The sequence below is a fragment of the Podarcis erhardii genome (assembly GCF_964252035.2).
Source record: "Podarcis erhardii genome assembly, chromosome: 7".
NCBI classification, from domain to species: Eukaryota; Metazoa; Chordata; class Lepidosauria; order Squamata; family Lacertidae; genus Podarcis; species Podarcis erhardii.
This window is the reverse complement of record NC_138511.1, coordinates 21,823,940-21,843,622: the sequence shown is the minus strand read 5'-3', so window position 1 is coordinate 21,843,622 and position 19,683 is coordinate 21,823,940. Positions and strand designations below refer to the sequence as shown.

General features: G+C 46.4%; 1 protein-coding gene across 1 annotated transcript in view; it reads right to left on the bottom strand.

Annotated features, from left to right (window-relative positions):
- VWA1 (von Willebrand factor A domain containing 1) overlaps positions 1–15,475 on the bottom strand; it is a 41,209-nt gene extending 25,734 nt beyond the window's left edge. Inside the window, exon 1 of the mRNA XM_081871091.1 lies at positions 15,071–15,475. Within this exon, the coding sequence (XP_081727217.1) occupies positions 15,071–15,140 (70 nt within the window). The 5' untranslated portion in view covers positions 15,141–15,475. The remainder of the gene's footprint in view (positions 1–15,070) is intronic.
- Positions 15,476–19,683: the final 4,208 nt, after the last annotated feature.

Sequence of the window (19,683 nt, the reverse complement as noted above, 5' to 3'; positions counted from 1 at the left end):
ATTCCACCTTCTGCCAGTTGAAACTCTCTCATTCCACCCAGGGAATATTTGGGAAATGCTGCTTTAGATTATGGGTGGGCAACTTTGTTTTCTGTTGGAGGCCACATGTCAACAGTGTGAGAAACTCAGATATAAGCTAAGCACCAAATGGCTCCTTAAACCAGAGTTACAGGTGCCAAACTGGAATAATATCTAGTTGCCATTTTGGGGCCAGACAGTTTGAAAGTCTTATTTTTCAATATGACTTTTGGGTTCCTGAAATCCGTTCTGATTGTGCAGATAAAATATCATGGAGAGAATACTATAGGATGTGTTGTTAGTGTGTGAAAACAGTCAAGATCCAAGGACCCCCAGGCATACGTCTCCAGATGGTGAAGATGTCAGGCGGCATCCGGGGGTTGCAAGTGGCCAATAAAGGTAAAGGGTAAAAGGACCCCTGACCATTAGGTCCAGTCGTGACCGACTCTGGGGTTGCGACGCTCATCTCGCTTTATTGGCCGAGGGAGCCGGCGTACAGCTTCTGGGTCATGTGGCCAGCATGACTAAGGTGCTTCTGGTGAATCAGAGCAGCGCATGGAAACGCCGTTTACCTCCCGCCGGAGCGTTACCTATTTATCTACTTGCACTTTGACGTGCTTTCGAACTGCTAGGTTGGCAGGAGCAGGGACCGAGGAATGGGAGCTCACCCAGTCACGGGGATTCGAACTGCCGACCTTCTGATCGGCAAGTCCTAGGCTCTGTGGTTTAACCCACAGCGCCACCCACGTCCCAAGTGGCCAGTAGCCAGGCTCAAAATGCGCCTGGAGCCGGGCGAATTTCGAACATTGCATGCCAACTGTGGAAGTCGAAATGCCAGAGTCAAAACAGGATTCTTTTAGGTTTTGCTTGAGTTTTCTAAGGAAGAAGAGGAAGAGGAGTTTGGATTTGATATCCCGCTTTATCACTACCTGAAGGAGTCTCAAAGCGGCTAACATTCTCCTTTCCCTTCCTCTCCCACAACAAACACTCTGTGAGGTGAGTGGGGCTGAGAGACTTCAGAGAAGTGTGACTAGCCCAAGGTCACAGCTGCATGTGGAGGAGCGGAGACGCGAACCTAGTTCACCTGATTACGAGTCCACCGCTCTTAACCACTACACCACACTGGCTCTCGGAGAAATAGAAGTACAGTGGTACCTTGGTTTACGAACTTAATCCGTTCCGGAAGTCCATTCTTAAACTGAAACCGTTCTTAAACCGAGGCGTGCTTTCCCTAATGAGGCCTCCTGCCACCGGTGCCCTTCCACCGTTCGGATTCCTTTCTTAGTCTGAGGTAAAGTTCACAAACCGAGACACTACTTTCGGTTTTGCAGAGTTTGTAAACCGAATCGTTCATAAACTGAGGTACCACTGTAATTCCTTCCTCCAGACATGGAAGACACTCAAAAGGTATTACCTGCACTGGGGTGTACTCCAGAGACCTTCTTGGCTAAGAGTAGGGATCGGGGGGAGGGGGAATTTGATTCAGATCCTATTGAAAGGCAAACCTCCAGGAGTTGGAAAGAAGAAAGAGTCCCTACCAGAGAGGAATGGCAAACTAAGCTAATGGACTACGCCGAAATGGCAAGGCTGACTGGAAAGCTCAGGAGCCAAGAAGACAAAAACATCAAGAAAGATTGGGATTTTTTTTAATATAATTTGTTTAGGAGACCACTATAAGCAGACGAAAACATTAGCAGGATTATTATAATCCTTGTAGTGTAGCAAATACGATGGATAATATGGATAATATGGGTAGATATAAAATGTAGATTACGATACAATATGCAGTTGAAAACGCTGACATTAGGACCCACTGAGGCGATGGGGAGGGAGTCATGAGATGCAGAGAAATCTCTGTATACGGAAATGTATTTGCTTTTGTTATAAAGCTGTATTTGAAAAATCAAATAAAAAAGATGATAAAAAAGGCAAACCTCCCTAACCCACACTTCCTGAAACAATGCAAGCGAAGCGAACCAAAAAGCAGCCACCTTTCTGCACTTCTCTGAATTTTGCAGTGCAGTTCTCCAGTTAAGTACAGTGGTACTTCGGTTTACGAACTTAATCCACTCCGGAAGTCCATTCTTAATCTGAAACCGTTCTTAAACCAAGGCACACTTTCCCTAATGAGGCATTCTTAGACGGAGGTAAAATTCACAAACCAGGACACTACTTCTGGTTTTGCAGAGTACGTAAACCGAATACAGTGGTACCTCGCAAGACGAATGCCTCGTAAGACGAAAAACGCGCAAGACGAAAGGGTTTTTCGTTTTTTGAGTTGCTTCGCAAGACGATTTCCCCTATGGGCTTGCTTCGCAAGACGAAAACGTCTTGCGAGTTTATTTCCTTTTTCTTACAACCGTTAATACCCAGGGAATCCGCGCTCCGCAAGACGAAAAAAATCGCAAGACGAAACAACTCGCGGAACGAATTAATTTCGTCTTGCGAGGCACCACTGTAGTTTGTAAACAGGGCTGTTCTTAAACCAAGGTACCACTGTAATATGTACAGAAATGCATATTTCTAGGGCAAAGTGTGTAGGCAGACGTCTATACTAGAAAAAATAGATTGCAAAAATGAGCCTGTTAAAAGAAACTGCACAGAAGAATTTGGGGGAGGATGTTCAGTGTTAGAGCATCTGCTTAGCATGCAGAGGGTGCCGGGTTCAATTCACAGTATCTCCAGCTAGAACCAGGAATGTCGCCTGTCTGAAACCCTGGACAGTTCCTACTGGTCAGTGTAGATCAGGGTTTCCCAAACCCTGGGAATCTCCCGCTGTTTTTGGACTAATACTCCCATCATCCCTAGCTAGCAGGACCAGTCATCAGGGATTATGGGAATTGTAGTTCAAAAGCAGCTGGGGATCCAAGTTGGGTAACCCTGGTGTAGATAATACTGAACCAAATGGATCCAATGGTCTGGCTCAGTATAAGGTAGCTTCTTATGCATACCGGGAGAAATTCACACTCAAATGCTGCTGCATTTTTATGAGGACTTTTCAGAAAAATTGCAAGCTGGTGTGCAAAATGGAACTTACAACTAGAAGAACGGAAAGCCCAGAAACACACAAACACACACACGGATAGATTCACCCCTCACTAGGAGATGGAGAGAAGGAAAACAGGGATATTGTTTCAGCCCTGGCATTGCAACTGACTCAGGTTTACCACGCCAAGAATGTGTGTGCTGGGAGGAGGAAGATGAAGGAAACTGACCACGGTTGTGAAATGGATGGTTGGTTGTATGCAGCTGTAAAAAAACCCTCAGACTCTCTCAGGGACCTTAAATTACATTTGATGGAGAAACTACGAGAGGGAAAAAATGCACCTGAAGAAAGGGGGAAAGAGAAATGCAATATACCCTTCAACCTTTCACAAGTGGAAGCAGGGGGTGACCCTCTTGGGACAACGTCCACTGTTATGTCACACGTCCATGGTGGGAGGGGCCTGAGGCAAAAGTGGGTGGAGCAACTACAAATGCAACTCTTTTTTGTACAAGGGATGGAAGGATCTTTTGGCTTCAGTTCTCCCACTTTCTCATTTTCATCCAATCTTAAATTCAGTTCTCCGTATTCCTACAGCAATTTTCATGCAGATTTTGCCGAATGAACACATTTTTAGAGGTGGCTTTGATTCACGTACACCTTTTTGCAAGCAATTTCCCCTGATAGAATTCACTTCTCTCAGTTATTTTCACTAAGATTGTCATTTTTCTGCAGGCCTTCCCCTGAAAGATGCACCTTTAGAAACATCATTCGGTTGGAGAATTGGGTCGCAAAATTCAGATGAGTGAGAATTTCGAAGGAGGGCTGTGCATATATTATTCCGGAAAGTGTGAATTTGAGAGATTCAGTTTTCAGTGTGAATGGAACTGAATTTATTCTCTGCCCTTGCCTTGTATGGCAGACCATGCTTAAGACAGAAGCTGCTACACAACTTCTCGCGCACACAAACATTATTCCATCCTTCGTTCTAGCAAGCGAGGGACTTTGTGGTTCAAAAGACATTCCAGCCAGGTGGAAAGCACTTGAGGAGACTTGTGGGGAGCATTGCTTGTGGGGAGTCCCAAGATCTGGAAAGAGAGGCCAGGGGGTGCCTCCATTCCCTGAGCCCAAAATTCCATTCCTCTGCACCACCCATTGCTGAAAGTTTGACCCAATTTGCAACCTGCCTGCATTCCCTGCCTGCCCAGCCACCCCGATCTTTCTTCAGACTGTGTGACTGACCTTTCAAAGATAAGACCTCTCTGCTTTCTTGTAGGGCTGCCTTGAAAAGTAGCCTGGAAATGTCAACTTGGTGAAGAATGCAGGCAGCACGTTGTTACATGAGGCCCAAAGATCAAATCGCATTGCCCTGGTCTTACAAGATCTGCATTTGCTAGCTATCAGTTTGCCAGAAAAATTTAAAGTGCTAGTTTCAGCTTTAAATCATCGCAATCCTTTGCATGTTTAGAATGTGGCCATACCAGCAGCTATTCCATCAGGCTTGGCAACAAAGGAAATATAGGGAAGCAGGCCCTGTTCATCTGTTCTGCTTAAGAGACCGGCAATGGCTTTGCTCTCTTTCCAGTTTCATAAGAACATATGACGAGCTCTGCTGGATCAAGCCATGCATCCTGTTCTCACAGTGGCCAACCTAATAATAATAATAATAATAATAATAATAATAATAATAATAATTTATTTATATCCTGCCCTCCCCAGCTGAAGCCGGGCTCAGAGCGGCTAACAACAATAAAAGTAACACAATTTACATAAAATCACAATCAATTAATTTAAATGCATTCTAAAATCAACTCATTCTAAAATCAAATTAATGGCAACCATTAGGCTAGAGTTCTGTGTGGATTACCGAAGGAGGGGGTCAGACTGTGCCTTGGCCAAAGGCCTGGTGGAACAGCTCTGTCTTGCAGGCCCTGCGGAAAGATGTCAAGTCCCGCAGGGCCCTAGTCTCTTGTGACAGAGCGTTCCACCAGATTGGAGCCACGGCCGAAAAAGCCCTGGCTCTGGCTGTGGCCCAGGATCTCCATGTTTTTATTTGAAGACCATAAGGTCCTCCATGAGACATACCAGGAGAGGCAGTCCCGTAGGTACGAGGGTCCTAGGCTGTATCGGGCTTTAAAGGTTAAAACCAGCACCTTGAACCTGATCCTGTACTCCACCGGGAGCCAGTGCAGCTGGTATAGCACCGGGTGAATGTGATCCCACAGCAAGGACCCCGTAAGGAGTCTCACCGCAGCATTTTGCACCCGCTGGAGTTTCTGGGTCAGTTTCAAGAGCAGCCCCACGTAGTCTCCAACCAAGCAGGATCTAAGCAATGTTGGAGGCAGTAGTTTGTGTCCAATGAATGCTAGCCCTGCCCAAAGCAGACTCACTGAATTCAGGCAAAACCAGCTACAGTGGTGCCTCGCAAGACGAAATTAATTTGTTCTGTGAGTTTTTTCGTCTAGCGAATTTTTCATCTTGCGAAGCACGGCTATTAGCGGCTTAGCGGCTATTAGCGGCTTAGCGGGAAGACGTTTTCGTCTTGCGAAGCAAGCCCATAGGGAAATTCGTCTTGCGAAGCACCTCAAAAAACAGAAAACTCTTTCGTCTAGCGAGTTTTTCGTCTTGCGGGGCACCACTGTAGAGCAAATTCTCTTCCAAAGAGTTTCTCTTCAGGTTCTGCAGCTCTAATCTACAGAGGAGCCTGAGTGTCTAACGGACATTGAGGTCCCAAATCATCTGGAAGCCACCAGGCTCACAAAGGCTGCTCTAGGTGAGGAGCTTGCAGTTGGAATAAAGAAAAGCCTATTCACAGAATCATGGAGTTGGAAGAGACACCAAGGGTCATCTAGTCCAACCCCCTGTGATGCAGGAATTGCAGTTAAAGAATCCCTGACAGGTGGCCATACAACCTCTGTTAAAATAGCTCCAATGGAGGAGCGTTCACCAGCGTCCGAAGGAATCTGCTCCACTGTTAAACAGCTCTCACCACCAGAAAATTCTTCCTAATACTCAACCCAAAAGCACAGCTGTTTTGGGATCACTGCAATGGCGTTCCTCACCCCACCCCGGTTAATGGCACACCCTCCTCAGGCAATGGAAGCTGCCCCACCTAGCCATTTAATTAACCTCTTTCCAGGTTGGGTCTCTTAATCATCAAAGGATGGGGAGGAAGGCATACCAGCTACGTGACAAAGCACCGCAGGGAGCAGCAGGGAGAGGAGGAGGAAGAACAGAAAACAAACTGCCTGATATCCCATCGTGGAACCTCAGAAGGTGCTGTTTCTTCCTTGCCTCGGGCTATCGTAGCCACCTCTGCCTGCTGGAAGGCAGAGTCTGTTTGAAGCGGTGACTCAAAAACAATTCAAATTTGTGTTCTGTCAGAGGGAAGAGGAACCTCAGGCCACGTTTGGCCCTCTAGGGCTTTCTGTCTGGCCCTCAGGACTCTCCCCGTGGCCCACCGCTTACGGTACGGCCTTATTTCCCCACTTGAGTGCTTGGGACATGTCCTTAAATGCCTCTTGCTTGCTTGCAAGGATAGAAAGAAGGGTGCGTAGAAACCAGCCTTCATTGACATTTACTGCCCCGCCCACTTGTTCCTCTGGCCCCACCCACCAGCGGTGAATGGCCCCTGGAAGGTTGTCTGGAAGGGAATGTGGCCCCCTGTCTATAAAAGGTGGCCCGCTCCTGTTCTGTCGTATCCAAAGCTACCTCAAACCTCCATCACTTCCCCGATCAATACAATGACGTGCTTTAAAAACCAGGACGGATGAAAGATCGTTTGACCAATTCCGCAAGGCTTAGTGGGTTAATTGATTCATCTACTGAACGAAGGTGTCTGTGGGTTAACACGGCAAGTCGTAGCCAACATCACACAGATAGCTCAGTACTGTCAACACAGACAGGCAGGAGCTCTTTGGACGTTGAGAGAGGGGACCATTCCTAGTCCATACCTGGAGATGGCAGGGATTGAACCCCCGCCCTTCTGCATGCAAAGCAGATGCACTGCAGCTGATGCAGTGGTACATCTGTCCATGTAAACATGCTGTAAGCAAAACAGACCCCAGTTGGGGGAGATGAGCTGTTCTGTGGCTCCAGTAGGGAGAGTTTCCTTTTCCTTTTCTTTTTTATAGGGTGGAAGCCCAGACTTGCTGACTAGAAGCTGCTATACGGGCCTAATTTGGGGATATTCTGGAGGATGAAAAGCCCACTTCATTAATGTCTTGGCTTTCCATCTCTTTGCAGCTTTATGATTCCAGGATGCTAGCTGCCAATTAAACCGTCACATTCCCCATAATAATATAGAGAGGGGGCAAAGCGGTCTTTTGCTCTGCGAAGTGCGCCTGGAGCCAATTGGCTCTTGGTGTTTTTTGGAGCTGTGCTTTACGATCTGAGTCCTGGACTTCAGCCTTGCCAGAAGGAACGGTCGGGTTTTCCAAAAAGCCCCCCAAACAGAAGCAGCTGTGTCTGTTCTAATGATGCTTGATGCTGACAACTATCTCATAGCAGAGCCAGATCTGATCCGATGCTGCCAGCTGATCTGAAAGAGCGAGGCGGATGGAACAATAATTTATCTACTTGTGGGCCTCCCTGCTGCGATGCGTGGCAAAAGTGACCGAGATCAAGCAGAGGAAAGCAAAGAGGATGAAAAGTGCACCTCTGGCTGTGAGCCAGGTATGGCCAAATAGATCCTGCATGTTCAAAGGCAGCCTATCTCTGAATACTGATTGCTGGAGAACAACAGCAGGAGAGGGTGGCTGCCTTCATGGCCTCTTTCGTGGAAGCCACTGTGGGAAACAGGACACTGGGAGGAGATGGAGACTTGCTCTAATCCAGCAGGACTCTTGTTCAGTGACATAGCGTGGGTTGCCAGTGCCCGGGGAAAGACAAGCTGTAGACATCCAGGCACCCATCGAAGCTCAATTAGACACAGAGGGCTGTACTCATCCTTTGTTTTCTCATTTCTGCTGGTCAGGATACACCTCCCCCCACCAATCCCCTTACACTACTGCAATTCTCAGAGGGATTGATTGTTAAGCCACTCTGGAAATTGTAGCTCTAAGAACTCTCAGCATCCTTAACAAACTACAGTTCCCAGGATTCTTTGGGGGGAAGCCATGACTTTTCATAGTGGTATGATACCACTTTAAAAGTGGACCTTAGACGGGTGGCTTCTCTAGTTGACATCCAGACACAACATTAGCTGCAGGAATGTGTTGCTTTTTCCTGTAATCTTTTTAATTATTATTTTTATTATTACATTTTCACCCTGCCTTTCGTCCAAGCAGCTCAAGGGTGGTGTACATGGTTCCCACCACTCCCCCATTTTATCCTCACAACAACCCTGTGAGGTAGTTTAGGTTGAGAGATCGCAACTGGCCCGAGGTCACCCAGCTGGGCGGGGGATCTGCCAGAACTTAGTCCAGCGCTGTAAACCACCACAGAAATAGTCCTGAGGAAATCTGAGCAGATCTCTCTACCTGCCAGGGAGACACACTATCAATTGTCTCCATGACCTGCTGCCTGCCTTTCAAGCATGTGGGAAGAAGTGCAGACAGTAGCTTTGGAGAGGCAATATTTGTTGTGACCATGTAAAGGAAAGGAAGAGTTAAATTCAGCCCTCTTCATCCCCCCCACCCCTATAGTCCTGAGGGTGCTCAGGCTTCCCCAGCAGCTGAAGTTTACATAACAAAAAACCCTGCAGTCAATTCCACTCACATAAGTGCTGAGTAATTTTGTAGCTGCTGCTACAGAAGTCTTGTTTAGCCCTTATAGTTTTGGTGCAGCAACTCAGTTTTGTCTCTCTCCCCCTCTCTGTAATGTACTTCTGCTGCCCGGCTAAGGGTTTCTGTTGCAAAAGACAGCTGCGTCAGCCCAGTGCTCTGCGTTTCCATAATAGCAGGCAAATGGGTGGCAGAGGGCAATCAACAATGCAACAGCAATGTGGGCAGCCAGAGGCCGGAGGAATCCCGGCACAGCGCCAGAGCTGTGAGCTCCATCCCCTCTTGGGTGTCAGAAAACAAGCACAGAAGCAGCTCGGTTTCCAAGGCACCTAATAATAATAATAATAATAATAATAATAATAATAATAATAATAATAATATATTATTATTTATACCCCACACATCTGGCTGGGTTTCCCCAGCCACTCTGGGCAGCTCCCAACAGAATATTAAAAACACAATAAAACATCAAACATTAAAAACTTCCCTAAACAGGGCTGCCTTCAGACGTCTTCTAAAAGTCAGATAGTTGTTTACTTCCTTGACATCTGATGGGAGGGTGTTCCACAGGGCGGGCGCCAATACTGAGAAGGCCCTCTGCCTGGTTCCCTGTAATGTCACTTCTTGCAGTAAGGGAACTGACAGAAGGCCCTCGGCGCTGGACCTCAGTGTCTGGGCTGAATGATGGGGGTGGAAACAAAATTAAAAAAATCCTTCCAATAGCACCTTAAAGACCAACTAAGTAAGTTCTTGGTATGAGCTTTCGTGTGCATGCACACTTCTTCAGGATGGGGGTGGAGTCACTCCTTCAGGTATACAGGACCGAGGCCGTTTAGGGCTTTAAAGGTCAGCACCAACACTTTGAATTGTGCTCGGAAATGTATTGGGAGCCAATGCAGGTCTTTCAAGACCCGTGTTATATGGTCCCAGCAGCCACTCCCAGTCACCAGTCTAGCTGCCGCATTCTGGATTAGTTGCAGTTTCCAGGTCACCTTCAAAGGTAGCCCCACATAGAGCGCATTGCAGTAGTTCAAGCGGGAGATAACCAGAGCATGCACCACTCTGGCGAGACAGTCCACAGGCAGGTAGGGTCTCAGCCTGCATTCCAGATGGAGCTGGTAGACAGCTGCCCTGAACCCAGAATTGACCTGCGCCTCCAAGGACAGCTGTGAGTCCAAGATGACTCCCAGGCTGCGCACCTGGTCCTTCAGGGACACAGTTACCCCATTCAGGCCAGGGAGTCCCTCACACCTGCCCACCCCATGTCCCCCCAAAACAGTACTTCTCTCTTGTCAGGATTCAACCCTAACCCTCTCCTCATTCTCTGTTGGCCTTTCCTTGCAACTCAGGCCTAGCTCCCAGATGACACCCTCCAGACCTCTCTAGCTGGCCCTCAGGACTCTTCCCCAGGCCACACCCCCTCCTCGGCCACACTCTTCAGGCCACACCTCTCGCCTTGCCCCGGACTCTCCTTGAAGGTTTTTGCCTGGCTGGAATGGGCCCTTGAACTCTTCCTTGGACAGAGAGAGAGGAATGTACAGAGGTAAGAATTTCACAGTCGTTGCTCCGCCCATTTCTGCCTCTGGCCCCACCCACTGCCAGCATGTGGCCCTTGGAAGGTTACCCAGAAGGAAATGTGGCCCTCAGTCTAAGAAAGGTTCCTCATCTGTGAAGTGAAGCTTCATGTTAAGGAAAAGCTGGGTATACATAATAAAATGATGACGACTGCAATTCTTAAGAATTTTATTGCAATTTTCTCCAGATAAACACACTTTTGTACGCAGTTTTGACAAATATGCACATTCCCCCCCTCACTATTTTCACTAATTTATATGCACACTTTCCCCTAATATATACTTTTCTGTACACATTGCTTGAATGGAGAATAATTGCACTGCAACCTTCCTCTGAATGTCTCCCAGCTATGTACGAGGCCTGAGCTAAGAAATGCAAACCCTTTTTTTGTTCCTTTCCCCTCACAGTATATATTGTTTTTGTTCAGCTTCCTCAGTAAATCGTTGTCAGGATTTCTTTTCTCTCTGGGCACTGTCTGGGTTATTTAAGTGGTGTTGCTAACAGGAGGAGCCCCCGAGATTTGCAGGAGAACAGAAAAAATTTCGGGAACTGTACTCCTCAATATCTGGAACGCACCAGATTGGCAAAGTCTGCTTTAAGTACACAACCGAGTTCCTTGTGATTCACATCACTGGTTGCAAAATAAGTTGAATTTCCACACTAACACATAAAGAGTCTGGCTGCATATTAGAACCAGTGTTGCTTTGTGTGCAAAACTGACCTGCCTTGCATCAGGGTCACAATCTCCAGGTCAGTCCTTGATAAATCTGAGGACCTTTCAGACCCCTTTGAAGGATTTTGCTGAGTGATAGAGCCCATGCTTTGGAAAAGGAAGGCCCCAAGGTCAATTCATTCCTTGCTATCTCCAGTTAAATGACCACATGTTTATTTATCAAGAAGTATTTCCCGGGGGGGGGGTGAAATCCCCCCAAAAGGATGTTACTTTTTCTGTATGCCACAACAGCTGCGAGAATATTACTAGCAAAGAATTGGAAGAAACAAGATTTGCCAACCATCGAAGGATGGCAGATGAAGATGATGGACGATATGGAACTTGCCGAACTGACCGGGAGACTCCCAGACCAGAGAAAAGAGACGGTGGAAGAAGACTGGAAGAAGTTTAAGGAATATTTGAAAAAATATGTGAATATTTAAATCTTAGAATAGCTTTGGAAGTGGATATAGGCTGGAGGGTTAGAAGCAGAAGATAGTGTATTTTAAAATACTATTATTTGTAAGTGATAAAATGTGAAGATTTTATGGTAAAAGTAAGCGTGATAAAAAAAAGGTTCAAAATTATGATATATGTAAACTACTAAAGATGAGGTAAAATGAAAATCAGATGGGGGGACTTGGGGAAGCCCACCTAATAATGTTTAGAAAAAAGAAGGATAAGACAAGAATTTGTTTGTATTGTTTGTTTTTCTGTTTGTGTTGTTTAGTTGTGTTATAAAATGAATAAAACATTTTTTGGGGGGGGAAGTGTTTCCCAAAGGGGGCAGTACTACCTGCTGGGGGGCAGTGGGGTTATTTAGGGGGCAGCTAGGTGGCAGGGGGGCATTGGAGGTGTAAAAGACTATCAGACTTTGCAAAACATGTATCACTGGATCAAGTCCCTCAGTTGAGCTGAATTCATTAACAGTTTTAATTGGATTCTGAATAAGTGTGCAATTAACTGTGACTGTTTTGAATTTTATTGTGCTGTTATCTTTCTCAGCAGGTTGTCCAAACTGCAATTCTGAATAATAATTTATAGGGTAGGGGGCAGTGCACCAAGGGGGTGGCGGCCCCAGGGCTTTTTGTCAGCCGGAACTCACAGGAACTCAGTTCCGGCACCTCTCAGGTGGGCGCCATTGCCATTCTAAAAGAGCAAGGGAGGTGTTCCTGAAAAGTTTCAGCACCTCTTTTTCCAGAAAAATAGCGCTGAGTGGCCTCAAAGTCTTTGAGAACCACGGAGAACAAAATGCATAGAATGCCAAATTAAAAAGCCCTCTCTAAATGGTGAGAGTTAGCAGGAACTTTTCCTGTCCAACTTTACACATTCAACGAGTTGTTCTCAATTCCCACCACCACCTGCAGAGTCTCCTTCTGTTTTATTTTTATTACATTATTACATTATTCTTACATGGGTTGTATCCAATGTCTGAACAAAGCCCTCTGAAATCAACAGACTTAAGTGAGTCATAGCTATTAATTCCAATGGGTTTACTCTGACTAGGACCAGAATGCAACCCATTCTATTTAAAATCAGTTTGAGATCAGCTTCAGTCACATAGAAATCAATGGTCCTTACTAACTAAGGTTTCTTATTTCAATTAGTCTACTCCCAGCAAGACTAGCATCGGCTGTAACCCATTATTATGACTTATATTTATTATTAACAACATTTATTATTATTGATATTATTCTCTTTATGCGTTCAAGCAGTCAGGCATCGCAGGGGGTTGGATTAGGTGAACCTTGGGGTCCCTTCCAACTTTACAATTCTATGATTCTCGATGTCTCCTAATTTATTTTGATTCAATATATCTATAGCTCATCGTTCCTCCAGTGAGTGCAAATGAGTTCCTCCCTCTCCCCCATTTTATCCTCACAACAGCCCTGTGGGGAAGACTAGGCTGAGAGATAGTGACTGGCCCAACCTTCCCAGCTGAGTGGGGAATCGATCCCTGGTCTCCCAGGTCCTAGTCCAGCAGTCTAACCTCTACACCACACTGGCTATAATTCCTAGCAGGAACCATCCCAGCAGGGATGTCTTGTTTACCAGTAGCTGTGGTGCTGTCGGTGGTTTACCCACAAAACAACATGTGGCCATGTCAAATTCCACAGCAGATGGGACTTATCTTCCAGCAGCAAACTGTTTGGCTTGGACTAACTGAAAGGGACTTTGCCAAATGTTCAGAAACTGCCTTATTAGCCTGTTAAAAAGCACCTTAGTGCTTCAGAACGACCTGTTGACTGAGAATTCAGCCCGATTCGCTTGCACAAAACTTGCTGGCGATTTACCGAGCGTTCATTCCAGATATATTTGCACAGGGGTTCAACGGTGTTGCCTCGAGAAACCTTAATGCACATCTCCCCATCACTTTCCTTATTGCAAAATAATAAATAAATTCAGTTTTGGTGGGGAAATACCAAAGCAACTTTCATGGCACAGCCTAAATTTCCTGGGACGTGATGAAATCACACCTGCAAAATAGCATCACGTGTCTGGAAGCATCCTTGAGTCTCCCATCAAGACACAACCCTCTTAATGCTCACTCACCAAAACAAAGTTGTAAAATACATGTCACTGCATTGGCCTGCATTCCTCTGGTGGTGGGAACCAAGGAAGCAGAGACTGTAAGTTCACTGGGGCAGAGATTTGTTGTTTGTTTGTTTGTTTGCCTACGTGACTTTCTGCAACATTGCGCATGTGGCCGGCGCTGCGTAAATAACGGACAGCATCTTTTCATCTCGGTTTCTCTGAGAGCGTTACACTCCTAAATGTGAGCATAGGGGCAGTGAGAGGGGGGGTGCGTTAGGAAAATAAGAAGAGGCTGTCTCAAGAAGAGGCAGTGTGGTGCAGTGGTTAGAGTGTCAGACTAGGGCCTTGGGAGACCAGGGTTCAAATCCCACCACTAAGCCATGAAGCTCACTGAGTGTAATCTTGGAAGCCAATCACAGACTCCCTGCCCAGCTGACCTCACAGGGTTGTTGTGGGGGACAAATGAGGAGAGGGAGAACTACAAATGCCACTTTGAGCTCCTTGGAGAAAAAGATGGGATATAAATGAAATAAACAAATACAGTGGTACCTCGGATTAAAGAATTCGTTCTGGAGGTCCGTACTTAACCTGAAACTGTTCTTAACCTGAAGCACCACTTTAGCTAATGGGGCCTCCCGCTGCCGCCGTGCCGCATGAGCACAATTTCTGTTCTCATCCTGAAGCAAAGTTCTTAACCTGAAGCACTATTTCTGGGTTAGTGGAGTCTGTAACCTGAAGCGTATGTAACCCAAGGTAGCACTGTACAGCACATTGAAAGTTAATTGCTTCCCCCAAAGAATTCTGGGAACTGTAGTTTGTTATGGGTGCTGGGAATTGCAGTTCTGTTAGGGGTGAACTACAATTCCCAGGACCTGGGAGATCAGGGTGCAAATCCACACTCAGACCTGAAGCTCACTGGAATCCAGTCACTGCCTCTCAGCTGAAACTCCCTCACAGGGTTGTTGTGGGGATTGAATGAGGAGGGGGAATAATCCTACCATTGTAATAACCTGCAGTTTTATAAGAATATATATTTAAAGTAGAAGAATAAATGAGCAAATTGAGTTAATTTGGATATGCAGAGGATATTAAAAAATAAATTTAAGGAACCGCACAAGGAGGGGGAAGGAAGTCAAGTTTTGAAATGTTTAAATGATTGAAAAATGTATAAACATGAAAAGTATTGAAAAAATTGAAAAATAAAATAAATGAGGAGGGGGAAGTACCATGCATACCACTTTGGTCTCCTTGGAGGAAAAGAGGGTACTGTATATAAATGCAATAAACAAATAAATAATAGAAGTTATGCACCCTTTCTTCCCCTTGGCATTTCTTAGGAGAGAAAGTGCACAAATTCAATTGTGTGTGCGAAAGCAACTCCAGTTAATATTGACTTTGGAGAACACCCAACGCACCTTTTTCTTTAAAATAAAAACATAAAAAACAATAATAAAGAAGTAAAGAAGCAGCAAAACTCAGAGCTGGAGGAAAACAGACTGTCTCCGTAGCCAGCCACTCACTCACCTCTTTGAAGGAGGGTTTGTCCCAGCGCAACATGAAGCCAGAGAAGGAAGAGCAGAGCTCTGGAACTCATAGCAACTCCTGTGAGCGCAGCTACCTTAAACCCAGAACCTTGACGCCGCCGGAGAGACAGAAGGGAAGTCTGGGCGCAGTCATGTTAAGAGGACCACGCAGAGAGAATTCAGATTGGTGCTTGCTGTGCCACTCTCGCCTTGAGCTGAGATGCCCACCCTCCCCAGACTTTGCGAAGAGAGAAAGAGAGAGAGAGAGAGAGAGAGAGAGAGGAGAAAAATCTCCCTGCTCTCTTGCGAAATATCCAAGTCAGTTTTTTCCTCCGTCTCTCCCTCGCTCTCTTCCCCTTTTCTTTTCCCAAGTCGTAAATCCTTTCTGACAGGAGTGGCTTGCAGAACAACACCTCCCTCCTTCTCCTCTTGTGGGTGCTGCTGACTTTTTTTTTTTTTTTTAAGTTAGGCCAGCCTCCGCGGAATTGCGGACAGCTAAAAAGCAGGCATGGTCTGGCCAGAACCTTGGGATGCTAGCCTTGGAAAAAGGAAAAAGAGAAAAAGTTCCTGCGCTTTGAGTAGAGTTGCCAACTTCCCCCCTGGATTCTGTAGCTGTGTCTGGAGCAGCGGCTCGATTTGATGCCATTCATAGGCAATTAATGTCTGTGCTTCAGGGGTTGTTTTAATGGGGTTTTTTTTTTGGGGGGGGGACTTAAATTGCATTAGGAAAAACTTTACATTTTTTTTTAAGTATCACCTGCTAAACGCTGTTGTTCCTCTGCAAGAAAGGTTCACAAATGGTTGCCAACTTTTTCCTCTGGAAAAGCTCCAGTGCCTTTAGCAACTGAAAAAGTTTAAGACGCACAGGGATTTATTTTTTATTTTTTTTGGTGAAATTCCCTGGTGTTGTTCATACCACTCTACCTGCTACACTTCTATCAGGTACTTTTAAATACACAGGAACCTGGTTGGTTAAAAAAAAGGTGGCAAACCTACAACATGACCTGGTGCAACCGAAACCTGTGTGTGTGTGAGAGAGTGTTTCTTCTCTTGGAGGTATATCCCCACTGATTTCAGTGGGGTTTTACTTCCCAAGAGACTACACGTGTCATCACGGTCCTGGGGTTGCCAACTATCCCCTGTGGCAAAGCTCCTATGCCTTCAGCACCTAGGGAAGTCAGTGTTACTCATCAGGTGAAGCCTTTCCTGGCATGGAGACACAGGGAGGGCACAGGATGGGTTTCTGCTTGCAATAAGGGTAAAGGTAAAGGTACCCCTGCCCGTACGGGCCAGTCTTGACAGACTCTGGGGTTGTGCGCCCATTTCACTTAAGAGGCCAGGGGCCAGCGCTGTCCGGAGACACTTCCGGGTCATGTGGCCAGCGTGACATCGCTGCTCTGGCGAGCCAGAGCCGCACACGGAAACGCCGTTTACCTTCCCGCTGGTAAGCGGTCCCTATTTATCTACTTGCACCCGGAGGTGCTTTCGAACTGCTAGGTTGGCAGGCGCTGGGACCGAACGATGGGAGCGCACCCCGCCGCGGGGATTCGAACTGCCGACCTTTCGATCGGCAAGCCCTAGGCACTGAGGCTTTAACCCACAGCGCCACCTACAGCTGCCTTAATGCACCGGAGCCCTTTCTGAAAAAAAGCTGGTAGAATTTTGGGCAAAATTGATAATCTCCCTGGGAGAAGTCAAGCCTGGCTCCCTTCCGCTTCCCTTCTGCCTTTCCTCCCAATATATCCCAAGGCCCTTGACTTCCTTTTTAAAGGAGAGAAATCTTTCCATATCTGCGGCTTGTTATTCCGTGTTACTTTTCCCCAGTGGAAAACCCATTAAAAGAAACTCTGCTCACAGCCCACGCAAATCCATCCTGGGCATTGAAAGAGTTGTCATAATTTCCTATCTCCTCCCTTCATAAAAACATATCAAGGCCTTTCGGACGGATCATATTTTCGCACACACCCCAATGGCATTTTTGTCAACACAAACTTCCTGGTATTAAATTCCAGAGGAATTTTAACAACCGACTTTAAAAGCCTTCTGGTTTTGAGAATATGAAAGGGTTTGTTTCAGGGTGTTTTTGTTTTTTTTAAAGTGTTTAAATTCCCTCAAGTATGGGTTGGACTTTAGGGTGGAAGTTTGGGCAGTCCCTGGGGGATCTGCTAGTAAACACCAACACCAGAACATTTCTAGAAAATTAGGCACTGGATTGCAATCCAGGGCATGTCCCTGGAAATAAACTGGCAAACACACAGTGCCATCTGCAAGCTATCCGTGGCCTGATCCAGGTAGGGGTTGCCAAATCCAGATTCCTGGATGGGATACAGAGAACAACGCAACCTGCTCTGGAGAGAGGGAGAGATGCAATTTCAGTCCAGTGGAAAAGTTGGCAACCGCAGCTTTTCATTGCAGCCTAAGTGCCAGAGATTGAGCCGCCGAAATCTTTCCCAAGCTTCTCATGGGCATGTCTGAGGCAGCCCATAAAAGATGGAAACCAAATAATCGTGGCACTCAAGTCCTTTGGTTGTTATGATATGAAGTCAATCGCAGGTTGCAGAGTTGGCCTAGGGTTGCAGCTGGCTCGGTCAAATGTTGAGTTCAGTAATACTATCTGAGTGACTCAGACTCACATGCCCATTCATTCAGACCAGCCAAAATAAGTCCACAAATTTAAGGAAGCACTCTATCGAGAGAGGGTTAAACAGGGGAGAGAGAAATAGGCAATCTCACATGTAGTACCGGTATTTATTTCTTATATTTGACCACTCCTCTAAGGAGCTCAAGGTGGCCCACACATAATTCTCCTCCTCCACGCTTTACAACAGGGTACAACGCAGGTGGCGCTGTGGGTTAAATCACAGAGCCCAGGACTTGCCGATCAGAAGGTTGGCGGTTCGAATCTCCGCAATGGGGTGAGCTCCCGTTGCTCGGTCCCGGCTCCTGCCAACCTAGCAGTTCGAAAGCACGTCAAAGTGCAAGTAGATAAATAGGTACTGCTCGGGCAGGGAGGTAAACGGCGTTTTCGTGCGCTGCTCTGGTTCGCCAGAAGCGGCTTAGTCATGCTGGCCACATGACCAGGAAGCTGTACGCCGGCTCCCTCGGCCAGTAAAGCAAGATGAGCACCGCAACCTCAGAGTCGGCCACAACTGGACCTAATGGTCAGGGGTCCCTTTACCTTTAAGGCACATACCCAGTATATTGGTTATATAGATATGCAATCCCATTTCCAGGCAATCTGGACCTGTCTGTAGGGGCCCTTTGATTTCTGCAGGCATTAAAAGCAAGTTTTCTGATCTTCTAGTTGATTTTAACTGATTGCATCTTTATTGTATCTCCCATTACCTTATCATGCAGAGCCAAGAGACGCTGGCGTTAAGCAGTATTGAAATTGAAATACTTTATTGTCACTTGTACAACTTGTGTACAGTGAGATTACACAAACACCCCCCACTCAGCTCTCTTAGTCTTAATTCCCCTCATTTACTGCTGCACGCACACAAAAACCGAAAGTCAGTTGCCCTGTTGTTATCTTTTCATTCAGCAGCCTAACAGCCCAGGGATAGAAGCTGTTCTTTACCCTGTTGGTGCGACTAATCATGCTTCTATATCTTCTGCCTGAGGGCAGGAGATCAAGAAAGTGCTGGCCAGGGTGTGAATCATCCCTGAGAATTTTCCTCACTCTCCTGAGGCAACGTTCTTCCGCTATTTCATCCAGTGGGTTCACGGGACAGCCCATAATATCTTGTGCTGTATTCACCACCCTCTGTAGCCACTTCCTATCAGTTGATGTCAAACCAGCGTACCACACCATGATGCAGTATGAAAGGACACTTTCTATTGTGGACCGGTAGAAGGAGATCATCAAATGTTGATTGACATCATTCTTTCGCAATACTCTAAGGAGATGGAGTCTCTGTTGGCGTATAAATTGTTGAAATAAATACGAAATAAATCGTCCGTCCGTATATATCTAATGATGGACAACCTAGTTGTAAACTAATCACCCAGGGAGTGACACAGCAGGGTGAAAACCAGGTCGCAATGTTTCTGGCAGCAAGTGTCGAAGTCCAGACAGGTCACTTGTCATCACTTTCGCGTGGAATCCAACTCTGCCGTAAATAATGAAATAAGTTCCCCCACAAGCCACTGGGGCACCAGTTTGAAAGGTGACACCTCAGACCATCAGAACAGCATTGACTCTGATCTCACTCTTGGGCTGGTCCACCAAAGTTATTTTTAATTGCTTGCGGATGCCGCGAGACACCTCCAAGCCAAATAATGACGTTGTACATCCCTTATGGCTGATTTTACTGGGGGGAAGTGCCGTCACTTGGTGGTGACTGAGCATCTGCTTTGCGTGCAGAAGGTCCCAGGTTCAGTTGCCGGGATCTCCAGGCAGAGCTAGAAAAGACTCTCTTGCCTGAAACACTACCAGTCAGAGCAGACAATACTGAGCCAGGTGGACCAATCCTCTGACTCACTATAAGGCAACTTCCTGTCTTCCGATGTCATAAGGGAAGGGCTGTAGCTCAGTGGCAGAGCATCTGTTTTGTGCATAGAAGGTCACAGGTTCGACTCTCAGTGTATCTAAGTAGGCTAGGAGAGAACCCT